The following is a 19831-nucleotide window of genomic DNA, read 5'->3' as shown; positions in this document are numbered from 1 at the left end:
ACAAACTATTTAAAATGTTTTTTCTTCCTGCTGCCCACTCATAGAGGAGCCGAGGGACCGATGTGGTTCTGTGTCAGCTCTCTTACAGGAGGGACTTCTTCCATCCCAATTCATTATTACAGCTTCTGCCATCATTAGTTCCTTAAACATTAGACTTTTCAAGGGCTTAATCACTCTTGTTTTTAGCTTGATGATAAAATATTTTATTCAAAGGAGTTTTAAAATGGCTACTCAGGTGATTGTGTACATGTGATGTCGATCTGGTCATAAAAATATTGGAAATCACATGTACACATATGTACGTGAGTGTTCCCTGGTTTATTTTAGTGATGAAATTTTATGGTTATAAAATTGTCTCTCGGCTGCATCTCCGATCATGAGAAATGCAAAAATTTAATGTTTCACATCACTGCAGATGTATGATGATGTGACATAATAGTGTTATATTAATTAAGAAACATTACAGATTTCAGCTGTAAGCAGTGATGGTGTAAGATATCTCTGACATTACACTGGCAAAGAACACAGAAGCATTTCTGTCAGCATTTCATTGTGTCTGTGTCTCTTAAAAGTGAAGATTTATCAACTGACAGGTCTCATTTTAATCACATTCAAGAGCTTTACAGCTCAGTTAATCATGAATACAGTGACAACGTTAATTAACACACAACTCAAACAGAGTTATCAACACAGGCATGTTTCCCATCCTGTAGCACTTAATTAAAAATCATTAAAATCTCATTAGGTCTACTCTTTTGGGCTACTCACAACCTCAGACTTATGAATTTATGACTGTATAGAGACAAGGTCAGAGATCTTGATGGGGGTTTCTGCAGTGTGCACACCTGCTGTGGCTCATTAGAAGACAAAGGTGAGGACGTATAAAAGTTCCTTAATGTGACTTATAACAACATTTTTAAATGATGGTGGATGATTTTTAGATGCTGAGTTCAGTAAGGAGTCAAGTTTGGAGGAAGGAGGATCAATTTTGGCTGAATGAAATGCATCGGCAAAGGTCCTTCATGCTCCAGGCGTACTGTTCTGTATGTAACCTCTGACCTGTAGAGAACAACATCTTTGTCAGAACTAATTATATTGTACTATTGATCAGAAGATCAGAAGACTTTGTCACTATGAACCATCCAGTGATTGCATCTCTCCAAAACACAGGTTAACGTTTTTGCACTCAAACTGTTAGTGGAAATGTTAAATAAGTATATCTTCTTTTGACCAAACTATTACAAAACTTAAAAATCAAATCTCTACTACACTAAAAGTTGTTTGCTACTGCTCCACATTCCCCACTAGATTAAAACTTTATACTTGGCAAGCAGTTAAATATGATTATTTCTTACAATATGAAGCCATTTAACTAAAGGATACAGGTTTTTAGCAAAAGACACTGAGGACATCGTATCGGTACAGATAGCTTCTCTATTAAGTAATAAGTATTTTCAGAATATTGTGAATCTGAGGCTAAAATTCATCTATTTTGGCAACTGACTAATGCAAAAGAAAAATATATAGAGAGAGCGAAAAAAACAGCACTGTTTGTTTAGAGGAAGTTGTTATTTGCTTCGCTAAGGGTAGGATTTTAACACTGTGCAAAACAAACAAAACATTTTCATCATAGAGAGACTTTTTGAATCCAGGCTCCTCTTTTCAGCAGAAAGGGCTTCTCTACTCGCACATGCGTGCTCTGGTGAGCTAGGTGTGTTTTCAGCCTGCTGCTCTGTTGAGCCATTCACTGAAAATGACAACTTTCTGAATGACAGCAACACGTGTCCTGACCAGGGAACACCGATAGTGACAGACTATCTGAACTATTTTGTAATTTGGAGGAAAATTCAATTGTGCAGTAAACGGATTAGCCCTGAAGCAGAACACATAGAACAATCAGTCGAACACAGATGTGCTTCGCAACAGACATTACACATGATCTGTCGTGATGAAGAGTCTCCCTGTTTAAACAAATGCCTGTAAATATTGAAATTCTTTAAAAGTGAGGAAGCAGCATGTCAAAACTATGCATCACATTTTCCAAAACTTTTCCTTCAGCAATGAAACACATCCACAAATCTGTGATATCCAACCCTCAATAATTATTATTAGCAATGACAAACTAACTTAAATAACTAATGAGCATCATTACTCAGTTTTGTTTGTTGTTCATGCTACTCTATTGGCTTCCTGGAGGATGTTCTGCTTTACACAACAGCTCAAGTTGAGATTTAAGATCAAGATACACACCATATTAGATCTTTTCAGGCTGCCCAAAAACATCTGATATCTTTTTTGGGCATTTTGTGTGTAAATAATTTACCATTCCCTGCTATTCACAGCTTTGAAACGAAAGGGATTACTCGCAGTAAAGGGTTTTGTCAGAGGGGCTTTTTTGGAGTAAATGGATGTACCTAATAGATATGGCGTTGTACCTTTTAGCCCTAAAAGCTGCACTCTGGACTAATAGGTACAAAGAGAATCACAAAAGTTTTCTTTTTCTGAGTGCAACATCCCATGGCACTCTACCTCAACACACCCAGTGACACCCGAGCACAGGCACAAGCCAAATTACACTGGGGTTGGACGTAAACACAGGCTGAGTAGAACTACTGTACATGACCACTCAGGCACCGAGTCGGCCAGACGGTATATTTAGTAGCTTCACAGGGATCAGCAAATCTGAGCTTGCGGAAGGCAAACACTAATCATGACAGCCTTGATCAGCAGGACGGTTTGAAGGTGGCTGTAAAGTAGCAGTCAGGAGGCAGAGAGGCATGTGTTTAAGTCATTAAAAACACGTCAGGGAGTTATGAATGAGCCGAGACCTTAAGCACGTCTTTAAAGGCATCATGAGTGAGTTGACGTGTCTACGCTGTGTGTGAGAGGCGTGTTATTATATCAAAGTGTAGCTTAGCTTTCACTGACATACTCATCTCATCTGTAATTAGCCCACAGCTGTGCTTAAACCTGCAGTGCGGAACTTTAGTTTCCCCCTTCTGGCAGTGAGAGTAATTATACAAACACTGTTGATGTCATCGCTGCAGAGCGTTATTTTTTTTTCCCATCTGCATTCTGTGAAGACCTGCCCCTACTCTGCCTCTGATTGGTTCTGACCCTGATATTCTTACCCTAACCATCTCACTCCCCTTGCCTAGACCTAACCAACCTAACTAACAAAGGCAACGAGTACTAGCCAATCAGAGGCAGAGTAGGGCGGGTCTTTGCGGAATGTGGGTGGGAAAAAACGAGGCCGCCACAGACCCCTGACGCTTCTTACATGAGCCGGTCCTAGCCCTGGCGATACAACGCAGTTGGGGCACACTGCAAGTTGGTCTCTCTGCAGACTCACAGTATCTACACAACACACCCACTTGATTAGTTTTAGGTATGAGTATGGGGATGGTTAGGGTCAGGGGTCAGGGGGGTGTGTCATGTAGTAAAGTGGTCGTGTCATGTAGGTCTGACTGTAGATAGACCCTTCTCGAACAATGAGGACAGTCCACCCTGGTTGATAGTTGCAAATCAATCATTGCTGGTCAATGTACAACACATCACTACTGGAAAGTTGCCACAGACACCATTAAAAAACTCCATATACTGCAAAATACAGAGAGATTTATCTGGTGGCGATTGGCTTAATCAGCATTGTGTGAACTCGTTTGGCGAGGGCTTGAATGTACCAGACTTTCATTTAAATGTAAAAGTGCTGCACTTCAGCTTTAATGTAACTCACATCAGCAGATTTCATAACAAACCAGAAACAATTAAACAATTAAAACACAGATGAACTTCACTCAGTCCTGACATTAAAATACATGAGATCAAATCTTTTAAATGTGTCACACTGAATCCTAAAATAGCACAGAGACATACAGACTAATTGAGACTTATGAATCATACAAGGCTTCATCTGATGTTTGAATGTATTCATTTGATGTGCAGCTCTGCGAACATCTTTTGATGCTCTGAATCTCAAAACTAGAGGGAAATGATCAGTATATGTTTTGCTCGGAGTGCAAAAATGATCACTTTGCAGTTGTCCACACCCATCAGAGTTTAACGCTGAACAGCTGCCTCAGAGCCGTATCAGCTCAGTCTACATGTCAACTCAAAGTTACTGTCACTGAAAAGATCTTTTAGTATCATCAGAAGTGTCGCTGTGTACTCTCCGCCAAAGCAACATAAACGAGTGGCTCCAGGTAAAGGCGATGTGATGGTTTGTAGTTTGGCAAACAGAGCTGTTGAGCTGACTGTTGTGTGTTTCCATTGAATCACCAGGACGGGACAAGACGTCTTTCTGCTGAGAGAAAAAAGATGCTCTGTGTAACCTGGTCAACACAGAAACAAATTCCCAAACATTGAGGTCACTCCCAAAACAGGAATAGTCGGGTTAATGGATTCTGGTTTCAAAGACATGGCAAATATGCAGGAAATAGGGCGGGAAAATCACAGCAGCACACACACACACACACATATACACACAACGTCCTGCCAAATCAAACCTACAGGAGAGCTGGGCGGGCATTTTAAAATTCACATCCTCCCAGTCAGTCAGTGCCAAACAAAATCAACTTTATGTACAGGCCGGGCACACCCTCTCTGCAACCGAGGTAGGTGTAACAACATAGAAAATACATTCATTCACGAATTTCCTCGCCAGCATGTGCAGGCTGAGATTCTCAACAGTCCGAAATAAAAGAAAACGAAGAAAATGTTTGACTTTCCAAACGTCAGACCAATACATTACACAGCATTGATTTCCAACATCAACTCAACCGAGATGCTCAGGGATAGTTTCTTCACAGCAGACCTGTTCTAGCTCTTGTATGACTCACATGCCAGTAAGTGGGGATCCAGGAAGGGGGCAGATACAGTGGCTGGTTTGTGAAATCTGCCTTAATGCTTGGTAACCTGAAACCTTTACCTTGAGTCAAAACACTCCAGCAGAGAGCAGCAGCCAGAGCGAGCTATGGGAGCTATGCTGCGTAGTGCACAGTCAGTGTACATACATGTTTCAACATAAAAGGCTACTTGTCAAGACGCAATAAATAAATGACTCTGCAGTACTGTTTCAAAGGAGACAGCGCTGTAACTGTCATGACTTATGTGTTGTGAGGAAATTCTACACGAATGGATAATTTCAGACGTTAAAAAGGGAACGGTGTGTATAATAAGATGAAGAAAATAGTAAAACATGCCCATTACATTTCCTACGAGTGCAAAGTGACGTCTTCAAATGGTTTGTTCTGTCTTAACAGTTCAAAACCTCTAGATATTCAATTTAGTGTGACACAAAGCAGAGAGAAGCTGCGACTCCTCACATTTGAGAATCCTGAACTCGCAAATGTTCATTTATCAATATGATTGATCGACTAACCCATTAATCAACTCGTTTCACCACTTAAGATTCTTACTGTAGGTCGGAGAAGCATAAAGCACCTCACTCTGCCCTGTCATCTCAGAGAAATGACATCAAAATCAGGAAGCTGAAACTCTACAGGACATCCAACTCCCTCTCACAGGTTTGTCTTCATATAGGATTTGACAGATGTATGCCAAAGCTTTATATTAGAAAATTAAATCAATACCAAGTGTCTAACAGGTCTAAGCCTGTTAGTAACGTGAGTAGAGAAAAGGAAACATATCATTTAAGATTCAGTTCTGTTACTTTACTTGATAAATGCACATTTTCGTTTGGTAAACGGTAAACTTGAAGGTCACTTTAAAGTTTAAATATATTCTAATAACCGCTACAGACCTGTGTTCAGAACGAACAAGATGGAAGTCAAAGTGTCTCACAGTGAACAGAGCAGATTGTCACATTACCATCTTCCTTTCTGCGTGTTTCCATTCCCATTCATCACAACAGTGTCCGTTTCTGAAATAATCCAAAAGGAGCGATAATCGTCTGCAGAGCTGCTTCTCCTGTGTGGTGGCTGCTGGACTAAAATGAAATCCATTCTGCTCAGACACTCGCTCACAGCTGAGTGAGCGAGGACAACCTTAAGCCAGCTGGATGAGCATTCGTCAGGTCCTCAGCCTCACTTAGCCTGTAATTTCTCTTGTTTGCCCCCCATCTCTCCCCCTCTCTCTCTCTCTCTCTCTCTCTCTCTCCCTCTCTCTCTCCCTCTCCCTCTCTCTCTGTGTCTGTGATTTACTGTGCTCTCTCTGCTTTCTGTCTCAGCTTCTCTGTCTCTCTCTGTGTTTGCTCTCCCTCTTGCAGCACATCGAGTGCTGGGCGCTATGTTTGTCTGAAAGGGGCAGCGTGACCAAACATGAGGAGAGGTGAGAGGAGGAGGGAGAGAGAGCAGGAGAGAGAGAGAGAGACAGAGAGAGAGAGAGAGAGAGAGAGATTAGATGATGAGGAGAAACAGGCTTTACAGTAAATCCAAGTACATGCAACCACAAATTCTAAGTTTAGTTTTTTCTCTGTGGGATCTTCTTACACTATGCACACACACACAGGCTCAATAACACATTCATAATTAACCTGTGATGCCAACAAGAAACCCGATCATTGATGCCAACAAGGCGCTGCCAGCCAAAAACAAATGATCTGTCAGATCAGACTTGTATTACTCATAAATCTGGTCACACAGTCATATTATGGATGCTCACCTCACCTCCTATTTAGAGACAAAAAGCTGGTAATGGTAAACCATTAAATTTAGGGGTAAGGGCTGAGGTTAGGCATGTAGTGCTTATCGGTTAAGGTCTCCAGGGAATTCATGTAAGCTGATGCTGTGACAAAGGTGACAAAAATGTGTGTGTGTTGGGATCAGGTGAAAGAGATGAAGGCGAGACAGGGGAGATTTAGACGGCAAATTGACATCTTCTTTCTATTATGTGTTTTAAAATTGCACCAATGACAAGAACAATGATGAATTTGTTGAAAACACTAAAAACTAAACAGTTTTCTCTGTTTAGATGATTAAGAAGCCAACTAGAAGCATGAATTGAAAAATATGTGAATGCACTAGTTGCTAGTCCCCAATCGTTTTGACACTTAACATTGCAATATCTGTTTATGTTAACAGACTGGTAGATACAGACAGATACTGTAGAATGGAAACTGACTGAGATTGTCAGTGAAGGCGCTTCAAACATGTTCTTTGGGGAATCACAATATTCAGATTGGACATTAAAATATATCTTTTTTAAAACATACTACATAAAATATACTGTATAATCACACTTCCTTTAACTTCTTCTTTTTGGGCTAAATTCATATTTCTTAATATCACCAGAGCACATATTAGGCAACTATTAGGTGTTGACTAAGAATGATAAAAAAACAACAATAATTTAAAAAACATTTCACCATCCTGTACCAACTCTTAAATTAGGAGTGAATCAGTTAACGTCCCAGAGGGCTAACAAGCTGGCGAACACGATCAAAGCTACAACAGCACAGTTCCAAATTGTTTGATACGCTCAATACTGTGGCAGCAAAACCCCCATCCACCACCGCCTCATGTCATGTCACAAGACACTCTTGAGGACAAACTGAAAGAAGAGAAGAGAAATAGGCTTCATGAATTATAATAACACAAACTTATTATTCTCACTTTAACTGTTTACATACAAACACAACACAAGTAAAGCAAAAACATCAGTTCAGCCATAGAGACATGGATCAAAGGGCAGCTACACTATCTGATTATATTTGTTGTGGAGACCTGAAGATCATCATCCTGGTTACAGTTTTAAGATATTTTGTTGAGGGGAGTTGAAACTAGAGCAGAGGCAGAGAAGAGCATGACTGGAGGAGGAGAGGTGAAGAGGTGAAGACGTGAGAGGGGAAGAAGAAGTGTTCAAACGGAAGAGGCATGAAACATCATACTGACGGCAGCTGTTGTGAAATAGTATCAAGAATATCTCATCTCTGTATGTTTGACCTGGTCATGTCAAAAGGAGACAAAGAGTGACAGAGAGATAGTGAGGTCTCTCTCTCTCTCTGAACCAGAGACAGAATCCGTGCAGCACATTCCTCCGGAGCTTTTTCAGCACTCTGCTCAGTTCATCAACAGGCAAAAACCTGTGTATGAGTGTGACACATGCATTTGTCAGTGTGCGTGTGTGTGTGAGTGAAAGTAGGTTTATGACTGTGGACTACATGACAGGCATGGACTATGACTGAGTATCGAACCTCAACGATCTGAGTATTGATTAAAATGTATGTATAGTATCAAAAACTCTCACCAAAAGTCTGAATCAAATGCTTGGTCAGATTATGGTTCCTGTTTCTGAATTCTATTCTACATACTAATATTATACAGTATGTGCTATATTATATATATGTGCTCATAGTATACTGTTTTTGAAGTTATTAGAGACAAAAAATCCATTTTGTTTGAACAGAAAATGACACAACATGTGTACCAATCCTTGCACAAATTGTGACTTTCAAGACACTGACATTTACATTTAAGAAAAAGAAGGAAAATGTTTTATAAAACACTTTTTTCTGAGATTGTCTGGAGCTGCTTCACCACCATCCTCAACCGTTTTACAGATGAGAGCAGCTCCTTCGTGTCCTTTCTACATTACATGGTGGGACGAGATTCACATGAGTTTCATATAGAAGGCCTACTCATATTTGACATGAACACTCATATTCAAAAACTGGTTAGAATTAGCATTTAGTCTGACACTGGGACACAGCTTTAGTCTTGCTTGCTTATACATCACCATGATCAGATATTTCCTGATGTAAATCAAAACATTTTTAGGACATGTTTTATTTAGGCAAAGTTTTTCTTACATGCATTGATGTATTTGAAAGAAATACACTGACACTCAGGTATTGTGTGTCTATTGTATGATATTATATTGTCATATTGGCGCTATATGTATATGAGTGATGGCTAATGTGACGGATCAATAAGAATAGATGGAAATATCAGCTGTTTCTTACCTGACAACAGAATAAGCTACAGTATTCATCATAATGTATCTGAGAGTAGCGTGCCCTCTGCCTCGACTTCTGCAGTTGAGAACAAGCCTGAGGACAAACATGTGTGTTGTTGTTGTTGTTGTTGTTGTTGTTGTTGTTGTCATATATTGGAGCTATCATTGTTGTCCTCATGTTCCTCTCTCTCTCTCTCTGGTCCTCCTCCAGGCTCTGTTAATGCACTGACTCCAATGGATGTCAAGGCAAATGTGCAGAAGTCACAAAGGGACACAGAAAGAGCGAGGGAGAGGGAGAACGAGGGTAAAAAGCAGCAGGGAGGGGGAATGATGGAGAGAGGGTTTTTAGTTGTGTGTGTGCGTGTGACAGCACGTTTATGGTATTAAGCTTGAGCAGAGCGAGCGTGTCCTAGCCAGAGGAGAGAAGCTGTTGATTCAACTGGTTGCAGCCAAGGCCTTGTCGCCCTTGTCCTCATCTCTCTGTCTCTCTCTCTCTCTCAAAATCCCTTTCTTACTCAGACTCGCTCTCTCACCCCCTCTCTCCATTTCACTCATACATATTATAAACGGGACATTTTACTTAATCCCAAATCTCTGCCCCTCCTCCTCTGCTTCTTTTTCAGGTCGTCATTGTGAATTACAATCTGCACAGATACAACATGTCTGGTTAAAAATAAATGTTTAACAAAAAACAAATCCATGAAATCATGTGTGTGTGTAAGTAGAGGATGACTTCTTTGTGACACACACATTCAGGGTGGACATGGGCTATGTGATGTTCAGACAATGAACACTGATGAAATAAAAATGAAGTCACCTCTGTGTGTCGCTTTCTCGTGTTGCTGCTGCATTTTAATGTCCATTTATCATTAATGCAGGGTTCCAAAGTTCTCCCAAAATCACAGTTTTACAAGCTAACTGCTCTGTAGCTGCAGTTGCCAGATGAGAACAGGACAAACTATGACATAATAGTCATATCTGCAAATTACAAGCAACTTAGGGAATATTTTTTCAAATGGTCATAATTTAAAAGAAATGAGTTTTAAAAAATTTGATCTGGGTGTCACAAATGTACGGCACTCACTGCAAGACAAAAATGCAGTTTCTTTCTTATTGTGGTCTGGAGCTGAAATGATTAGTCTGTAAATGTGAAGATTTGCTGAATCATCGGCAGATTCATCAGTAATGAAAATAATTGTTGCCGCAGTAGTCTGGACAGGACTAAACTAGCTTGAGACAGATGTAAATTTAAGTAGACTGTCATTACATAACTGTCAGTTCTCTCTTTGCAACGCAAACTTTTCCTACATCTGACTGGACAAATGCAGCCCTTGCTGGTCTTTGCTTTTGATCTTCAGACTGAAAACTAAGAGTTTCCCAAACTATCCATCAAAGTAGTTTCTGAATAAATTTGATGTAAGATCATGCAGTTGCAGAATCTACTTCTATAACAATTTTAATACTTGTTAAGATGGTTCAGAAACTTTGAGAGGTAGTAGGTCATCATGATTATCGTAACACTCCCTATGGTGAGTCAGTTCTCATTGGACATTTTCCTGATTTAAATCTTATATTTTATACTCTTTTTTTCATGGAAAATGTAGCCTGGATTTTCAAGGCTAATTGTCTGTGGGGTAAAATATCCATATTTGCAGAAGCATCTGCACTCGTCATCTCTCTATTTATCTTCACTATGAATGTCTGTGCAACATTTACGCTCCAGACATATTAAAACAGCCAGTAAAACGAGCCTGCTGCTCTGAATGTAACACTGACTTTACTGTATTTGGGAGCAGTGCTCTCAATGTTAGACTATGTCAGAGCGGATTCACAAAGGTGTGTTTGTGTTCATGAGTCAATGTGCTTTGTTACAACAGCTTTAATGGAACGTGTTTAGCAGCTACTAATCCCAACGGGTGAGGGAAACAAACGCACCTCGATCCTTGCCCATCTATTTTTGCCTCCAGCATCCTCAGAACTTCAAGCATGTGTCGTCCCAAGCTCTGGCTTAGGCAGCTAGCACCTCATTACCATTCTGTAAAGTAGTTAACATAGCTGGAGATGCATTTCCTCCAGTGAGCTACCAGGGGTCAGAGCTGAGAAGCACAGGAAGTTCACATCATCGACAGTTTTATGAGCAATTGACTGTTTTAGTGTTATTTGAACTTTTTATGGAGTCATTGGGATGCAGGCATGTTTCTGGTGGTAAACAAGAGCATGAATCCTGCATGAGATGACACATAAATAGCTGTGGTAGATTTCAGGAGGCTACTGAATCAAGTCTATGTTTATATTTTTGATAGCTGAGGCTCATATCAGAGGTGTTTTCACCCACAAGCCAGTGAAAGGTAGACTTCCTCCATTATTCAAGCCATTATTGTCAATTTCATAAAAAAGATTCAATCATTGTCCTTTTCACATATCAGTCTCTTCTACATTTTTCATTTCTTTCATATAATTCAAGTGAAACTCTATATTCCCTCTATATTGCAACATGTGGTCAATGTCAGTCATGTGTTTGTGTGATGAAAGAGTGAACTGAACGCCAACAGTAGAGGCAACTCAAGTCTACTGAAGGAAAGCTAGATGATATTTGGCAGAGAGAAAAGTACAGAAATATTATTAGCTAAGTGTATTTAAAATGTACTTAAAGTAAAATGAACTAATTATGAAGAACAGCCCCTTCAAGGGTGTTTTATTCTTATATATACATATCATATTATTATATTATCACTGAAGCGTTTGTAGCATTTAAGCATTTTAATGTTGTAGCTGGTGGAAGTGGGGGTACTGTTAACTACTTCACTGTTTATACTGTTTGGTACTTCAATCTAAAACAATGCATCATATTTTGAACTATTGTCCACTTTTGCAGAGAAAGCATAGGATGTTTTCCAGTGCTTTCAGTGCCTCTGAAAAGTAGTTAAGTAGAAGTATAAAGTGGCATAAAATGGAAATAATTTCAGTAAAGTATAGAAACCTCATACTATGACATTTGAGTAAATGTACTTAGTTACCATCCAGCAGTACCAGATGTGGCTCCTGTCAACTATTAATGGTCATGACTTGAAATTTTTAAGACTTTTGAATAAGTAGATACAATATTTATCTTATACTTTTTTATTATCTGAAATAGTTTTAAGAATTTAACTAATAAGAACCAGTAAATAAAGACTAACCAGCCTCCGAGGAACTGAATAAAAAGCTTTCATAAGACTATTATAATATTATACGTTACTTGATAAAACTTGAAATCAGAAGTCAAAGCTGTGACCCAAACACCAGCTTTTCTGGTTCATGGTGTCTTTATGTTTTGTTTTTGCAGCAATCAGTTTAATTTCTGCCCAAACTGAGGCTAAACAGTGTTGAACAATAGCAACAGTATCCTGGTTTCTACTCCGAGCAGCATATCCAGGTCTCTTAAAATCAGGATAAGGGCCTAACCAGGTTTCTGAAACCAGGATATGGAGTTTATATGCGTAACACAACCTCCAAAAACCTGATTGTAACCAGGATACTCCTGCACATGTAAACACACTCAAGAGAGGCTGAATGCAGTGATTATAAAACCATCTGGAGAGGAGATAACAAAAGAAAATGGAAAAGATATGATATCAAAAGAATTTGGCTCTAACTTGGTCTGAAAAAAACTAACCACAGGCTTTTCATTCCTGACTCCTTATCTGTCTCTCGATCTGTAATCAGAGGACAATGTCAAAACTGGAGACCATCCTGTGCTTTCTCTGCATAAGTACATTTAGCTGTATCCACATTAGTTTTCACCCAAGCAGCAGCCACCACAGCTGACTCTTGTATCCACTGTGCAAAAAACCTTAAGATGCAGTACCTGTCATAACCACTAGATGCTGGCTCCAAACAAGATCTCTATGTGAAGGTCAAAGGGAAACTCTCCAACCTCTTTCTAGGAGTCAATATGAGCTGACATTTCAGTAGCTAAATTCACTTTTATGTTTGTAATTTCAAAATAACTGTGCCATTAAAGCTTCGACATGGGGATATTTTGGGGTGTGATACCTTGACCGACAGGTGTCTGAGCCCATCAACCCTCAGCTGTGTTGATCACCACCTGCTTGTTTCCACCTCAACACCACCCAGACTCCAAGCTGTAGCCTTACAGTGTATTTTCTAGCTCCAAACAAGAAAAAGTGGCAGTGAGAAGTAAATGGTTTGCTGGTAAGGAACCTACACATGCATTCCTGACCCACTTTGCAAAGGTGCAGACAGCTTGGCAGGAATGTCATCATTATAGTCGTGACACCCATGTGACATGCAAAACTTCAGTATTCCATTGGATGCTAATATTACACCACACCAATGCTAAACCCGGTATGGGCAGAACACTGAGCAACAGAAAAACTCTAACAGACTGACCCAGGAGATCTAGGCAGCGTGATTCAACACTTGCTCTGCAGCGACGGCTCTAGGTTGAGAGAGACAAATCAACCCAGTGGGGGAGTGAAGGAGAGGCATCTATTTTGGCCGTCCAACTGACTGTGTGACCCCTCACTGCCTCCTCTGGAGCTGACCCTGCTGGTCATAAATCACCATGAACTGTGGGGCTGACTGGGTTTTTTTTTAAAACACATTGTTCTCACAGTGGTGTGTGTGTGTCTGAAATATGACGCCTACAGTAGCCAGATAGACAAACAAAATAGACAGGCAGGCATGACAGGAAACTAGGACATTAACCACAGAGAATGAGCACAAGTAAAGGGGACAAGTCAAAGATGTTCCTGTTCCTACTAGTATTCCTACAGCATGTTATGGTAAATTATTAGCCTTGACCCAGTTTGGACCTGCTGTCTTATGGACCTTTATGTTTGACTCATGCAGTACATGTTCTTTAGGCTGGTTATAATGCCATGACTCCTATGATTCATATGCAACCCTGGTTGGACTTGAATGTCAAGTCACAGTAGGCCTGGAGAAAAAGTCGTTGATCACATCAGCAACAAACTGCAGCAGGACTGTGTGTAGATGAACATTTTCCTACTGTTTCTGTAAATAAAAAGCACTTCTAAAAGACACCAGGAGCTTTAATCACACACACTTGACTTGACTAAAAGGAATAGTTTGACATTCTGGGATGATATCAAGAGGATTGATTAATCCACCTACTAGCACCTCTGATGATTTACAGGTGCTGCTAATCTGATTTTTTTCAACCTTTGGACAGAGCCAGGCTGACTGTTTCCAATATTTATGCTATGCTCAGATAAATGGCTGCTGTGTCCAGCTTAATATTTAGTACAGACATGAGAGTGGTATCGATCGTCTCATCTAAGTCTCAGTCAAAATGTTAGACCCTTGCAAGCTGGTAAAACTGGTGTGACAGTGGACTCTCCTCTGTCTGGATCCCAGCCAATAGTCTTTATTGCTCCACAGAGGGATCTATTTTTTTCTGGAGAAAATCAAACTCTTAAAGGGAAACTTCATGTCTTTGCTAAAATCTGGGATCCATATAAACACTACTGTCAATTTTATAGTAAATTATTTTTTCTTTTAGATTGTTTGGTTTCTGTCTCTCTGTATCATAACCCTTATTTCAGCTCAGAAATACATTGAGGTAAAGACCTCATTTACAATGTAACCAAGTAAAAAAAATAAATAAAAGAACCAAGGCATCAAAAGACACAAATAAGGAACATATGATAAAAATGATATGGGTATACATATAAATATATATGTATGGTCATGTATCTGCACTGTGTGGAGGTTTGTATACCCTTTTTTTCGACATGTAATTGAGTGATTTTATACTGACCTATGGATCTAGTTTGTTCTCTCTTTTTTAAAAGAGCTTAAAACTAAAAAAAGAGAGTTGCAAAAACATTGGTGACAGTGATCAAGCGTGTTTTTGCCATGACCTGATATAACAGAAAGCAGTCTGGATGAAATCCACTGTGAACACGATCACTATTATCTTCATCTGAAACATAACGTGTACTGTACATGATTGAATATGGAGACTAGGTCCTGTTAGATACTGTGGATACCAAGCTGCCAATATTTAGATCTCTGTATGTGACTGTCACTGCTGGTGGTCTGTCCCTGAAAAGTCGGGGCCACTTTCCCATGCTCCACTCTGTCTAGACAAGAACACACACACACACACAGACACACACACACACACACACACACACACCTTAAGAGTGTAATTTTGGGGAGCTGTTCAAAGATCAGAAATAGCATAAAAACTTAAACATATGGGTTCTTAAACTTTCCTCTGCTGTAAGTATTTGTAAGATTTTTTTTGTTCTGTTTTGTTCACTAGAACTGGCGCTCACGAAAAAGGAAATTCTCCCGAACTCTAAAATTACCAGAGATTACTGGAGGTCATCTTAATGACTCTTGAGTCTTTTAGGAACAAGAAAAATCAAAACCACATAAGATCACTCCTTCTGTATCCTGCCGATCAGTGTTTCCTGCATCTATACTGTATATATACTGTACATCTTCATAGAATTAAAAAAAAACATTTTGTCATATAACTTTTTCACAAAAAGTCTCTCTACCTCACACACACACACACACACACACACACACACACACAGCTAAAACACAGCAGACAGGTGATGCTGATCAAACACAAGTAGCATGAAACCCTTGAGGTAAAAAAAAGTCGAGTGGTAAGCGCCGGCTGGGGCAAAACCTTAACACAGGCCCGAGAACAGCATCTAGAGGCCAGCGAGTACACCTGCACTCAGAGGAGACAAACAAACCCTCTCAGCAGCTGGTTAAACAACACACACACACGCAAAAACCTCCTGCCTCTTATTTATAACCTCGCCCACACAGCAGAGAAGAAGCCCCAGAGTGGAGAAGACGCAGGCAGCCGCACAGACAGACAGTAACAGCTGGTTACAGGAGTGAAGCCACAGAGTTCAGGTCACACAGGAGGAATGTTATGTTTGAAACAACACACAGAGAGCGGTTTAAGGCTGCAGTGGATATTTCTTTTTTCATTACTGATTTTCTACCAATTAATCTGTTGATTTATAACATCACAAATGTCCTCCGCAAGTTTCCAGAGCCCAAAGTGATGATTTCAAATGGCAAACGTAGTCAAATCAATTCTTCACATGTGTGAAGTTGAAATAAACAATTATTTGGTGTCCTCAACTGAAATGTGAGTGAAGCGATTAACAAATCTCATATTACACTGATAATCAGCTATAACTGATGGCCAAAACTGGAGTAAAATAACCTTCGGTCAGTCAGTTCCTCTATTGATTGACTGATAGTTGCACGACTATTTATTCCCATCATTTCAAGGGTCAAAGGGATATATTAAGAACTATATATATATATATATATATATATATATATATGTGTGTGTGTGTGTGTGTATATATATATATATATATATATATATATATATATATATATATATAGGTTTAACTGCAGGTTACGTAAGTAGTCATTTCTAAGATGAGGGTTAAATTGCTCTTTATACAAATCACAATGTCCTCTCAAACCAAATTATGGTAAAAAGGACACATAATGACAGGAAGTAATGAGCCCATTTACAAAAAAAACAACAACTATCCAATTAATTGTGCATTCATGTCTGAAATATGAAACAATCCAGTCTGCGGGGGTTTGTGCATTTTGCAAGAGTACAGGTCAATGGCTTTTTCACAAATATCTCCTTCAGTGCCAAAACTCTCCATGTGGAATAACATGAGCTGCAACTGTGAATATCAGATATCAGCCCTTTGATGAGGACTCAAATCTTCAATCAAGCTAATTTTGATTCAGGCTAGTGACACTTAAGCACACTGTCTTGCATGCGTGTGTGTCATCACATCATCAGTCATAAGTTTATGTAACTGACCGCCAGCAGAGCGAAGAGTTGGGTAGATTATCACCCTCTCCTTGGCTTCTGATTAAAATAATATCAGCATGGATTAATCCAATCCTCTTGATACTAATTTTACTGGAGTGAAACACAATCCTCTGGGTGCTGATGTGAGCTTGCAAATAAGACACAAATTAGCCATTATTAACCTTCTGGCGTCCATATTTGTTGATGACACATTGTAATAGTGGCAGTGTTATGTAATGTAACATACTGATAACATTTGGCCGTACAGCACAAGCTTAATATGTGATCTGAATATTGATTAAAATAATTATTAAAATCAAATGAACCGTCTGCTTGATATTTGGTGATAGATAAACCTAGTTCATAATCAGGCTACATCTGTCATTCCCAGCATTAACATACAGCAGCACATGCAGATATAATCAGACAAATGCAGATATTTGTGTGGACGAACTGAACTGAACTTCAGAACTGAGACAAAAATACTAAACAGGTCACTTTTTTCCACTGTTCTGCATTTACACGCAGCACTGCGCATTTCCAAAGTGCCTCAAGTCTACACATGACATTAAAATCCACCAACTGTGACCTGCTAATTAAAGTCGGGTTTGTTGTACAATGAAGTCTTAATTCATGCAACTCGCCAAAGGGCAAACAGTGTTGGTTCAGTTTGACACCATCATGCCGACAAGTCAATTATACGCTCCGGTGCTGAATCTAAACTCAAAGCATGTCATTGTAGCGTTAGTTTATTAACTATTTCAGTGGTTTAACGTTTTAAAATGAAATAAAATACATAAATGATCAGTTGGGCTCTCTTGTCGATTAAGTCCTCATCCATCACCATGACATCATTACCAAACTTAATGAGTGTGGGTGCTCTCTACCTTGCGTGTCGCTCCTCATGTCCAGCCTGAGAGTGTTGGAGTTACAGCAGGAACATGCTGCAGCAGCTCCGTCTGTCTGTCTGTGTGTCCACCTGGAGGTGTGGAGGGTCCCTTGTTGTTCGGATCGGCGGTGCAGCGTTCTCCTGGTGCCGCAGAGTCTCCAGAGTCTGATCCACAGAGAGACGGGAGCGCGCAGCGGGGTTGCGCGCGCTGAGTGAGTGGAAATCAATGGGAGGAGAGATACAGTGAAGCAGCGCGTGGAGAGTTAATGAAACCAACCAGTGGGGGGGAGAACTGAAAAACACTGTCTGAGCATACTGTCCATCACGTGTCCATTCGATATAAACCTAAAAGACCATTTAAGACCATAAAAGTCAGTATACACATTTACGCCATTGCACCATTAACACAAATAAGTTTGATACCGATAAAAATAAAAATAAAATGCAAACATTTATCCAAGATCATTGTTTCTATATATGTGCTGTATCTGAATATTGATCCTGAACTGATAGCCTGATGTTTTCTACTGTGTCAAATTGTAAATAAAAATGAAACTAAAATGAAAGTATTTATACCACATTCATATCCAAGAGGGTGATATATTAAAAGCAAGTAAACAACAAACGAAAGATAATAATTTCTAATAATTCAAACTCTCTTGGAGAAGCTATACAGACTTCAAAGGTGTCAGATGTAGGAATAAAGCAGAAACATCTGCTCATTAAGTTGAAGTTCATCAGTTCAGAATACTGAATGTGTATCTAACAAAACTGGGTACACCCCTGTGCAATATCACTGAAATGTTAATTGTATCATTGTAGTATTTTTCGGGTGAAGTGTTGGGTATTTGTAGGCTACTTATTACTTGATCTTATTTGTAATTAAAAACAAACAGGTTAGATAAACTAAATTGAAAATACAGACGTCAAACTCCAGTTAAGACTAATTGCCTAAACAAGGTTATTAAAGAACCTGTGAACACCACAACTTTCTCACTTTTGGTCTGGGTTGTGTCTAATGCAACATGGCTCCACATGGTGAGGAATTGCCTGAACAAGTAAGAAACCAGATTGTGAGATTTCACAAAAATGGGAGAAGGGTACAAGATTATCAGTAGGCTACTGATCAGAAGCCAAAACACAGCTGCAGCAGTGGTTAGGAGGTACAGGAGGACCCAAACTATCAATAACAGAAGGTGCCATCCTCGAAAAATGACAGCATGCAGTTTTTAAATATGGAGCTTTCATTGTAGTTTAATTAGTTAAACCTTCTGTTTTTAAGTGAATTGGCTTAATTCTTCTTGGGTTTTCTCTAAAAACAAATAAAAATGTATTAAATGGAAATGATTTGTTTTATTTAACATTTTAGTGATATTGACCAGGCGAGTACTCAGTTTTGTTTTGTACTGTAGCTTAAATCTATTAAAATCTTAACATTTTTACTTCTTTCTCTCACATATATTGTTTATAATTTTAATTTTCTATCTGTTCTATAAGTCTATGGCAACAGTGTATATGTTGAAAGTGTATATGTCTGGCTCAAGCCAATCTGATGATTTCCTGTGAATTTGTTATTCTAAGGATATGCAGCATCACACCACACACCCACAGTACTGTAGGATGATGCTTCACATGCCACTGCTGTTTACATCACTGCTTCCTTTCTCGTGGGAAACATGAGGAGCAGCTTATTATAAAAGATGAGGGCGGTGGTTTCATCATTTAAACAGAATCTGAGAAATGTGAGGGACGATTATGTTCATACAGAGAATAATTACTATTAATATGATTATTTAATACAACAGAACAGTTGCAACAGATTATTGTGTTTAATTAAACAGATTTTGAAGGTTTTATGTAATAAAATGATGAAGAAAAGTGGAAAATCTTGATTTTAAAGATGGTTTTCTACATTGAAAACATTAATATGATGACAAAAATGCAGATGTTTCACCTGAAAGGCCTTTAGAGCATGTAGCATTGACTTATTAACCAAACTGTCTATTAATTTAGACACAGAAATATAGAAATATAGAAACATCTTTGCAGGCTTTATTGGTCTGCTGCTGTAAATCTTAATATTAGGTGTCCATTATCCAGTTAGGCCACACAGAGGAAGCTACTGGGTGATTAATGACTCAACGGGTTTATTTTAAGTCAAGTCACTATGGCACCACCAT

The 19831-nt window shown here is 39.2% G+C and overlaps 1 protein-coding gene across 5 annotated transcripts in view; it reads right to left on the bottom strand.

Moving 5' to 3' along the window:
• The window catches only part of LOC137184264 (pleckstrin homology domain-containing family G member 4B-like), a 29734-nt gene extending 23494 nt beyond the window's left edge, over nucleotides 1–6240 (bottom strand). For 4 of the 5 annotated variants that reach the window (XM_067591742.1, XM_067591744.1, XM_067591743.1 and 1 more), the window contains exon 1: nucleotides 5830–6240. In XM_067591742.1, coding sequence (XP_067447843.1) covers nucleotides 5830–5832 — 3 coding nt within the window. In that variant the 5' untranslated portion in view covers nucleotides 5833–6240. The remainder of the gene's footprint in view (nucleotides 1–5829) is intronic. The other variant, XM_067591745.1, reaches the window with a different exon arrangement.
• Between the last annotated feature and the right edge of the window lie 13591 nt (nucleotides 6241–19831).

Source organism: Thunnus thynnus, chromosome 6 (assembly GCF_963924715.1).
Source record: "Thunnus thynnus chromosome 6, fThuThy2.1, whole genome shotgun sequence".
NCBI classification, from domain to species: Eukaryota; Metazoa; Chordata; class Actinopteri; order Scombriformes; family Scombridae; genus Thunnus; species Thunnus thynnus.
This window is presented reverse-complemented; position numbering and strand designations above follow the sequence as displayed.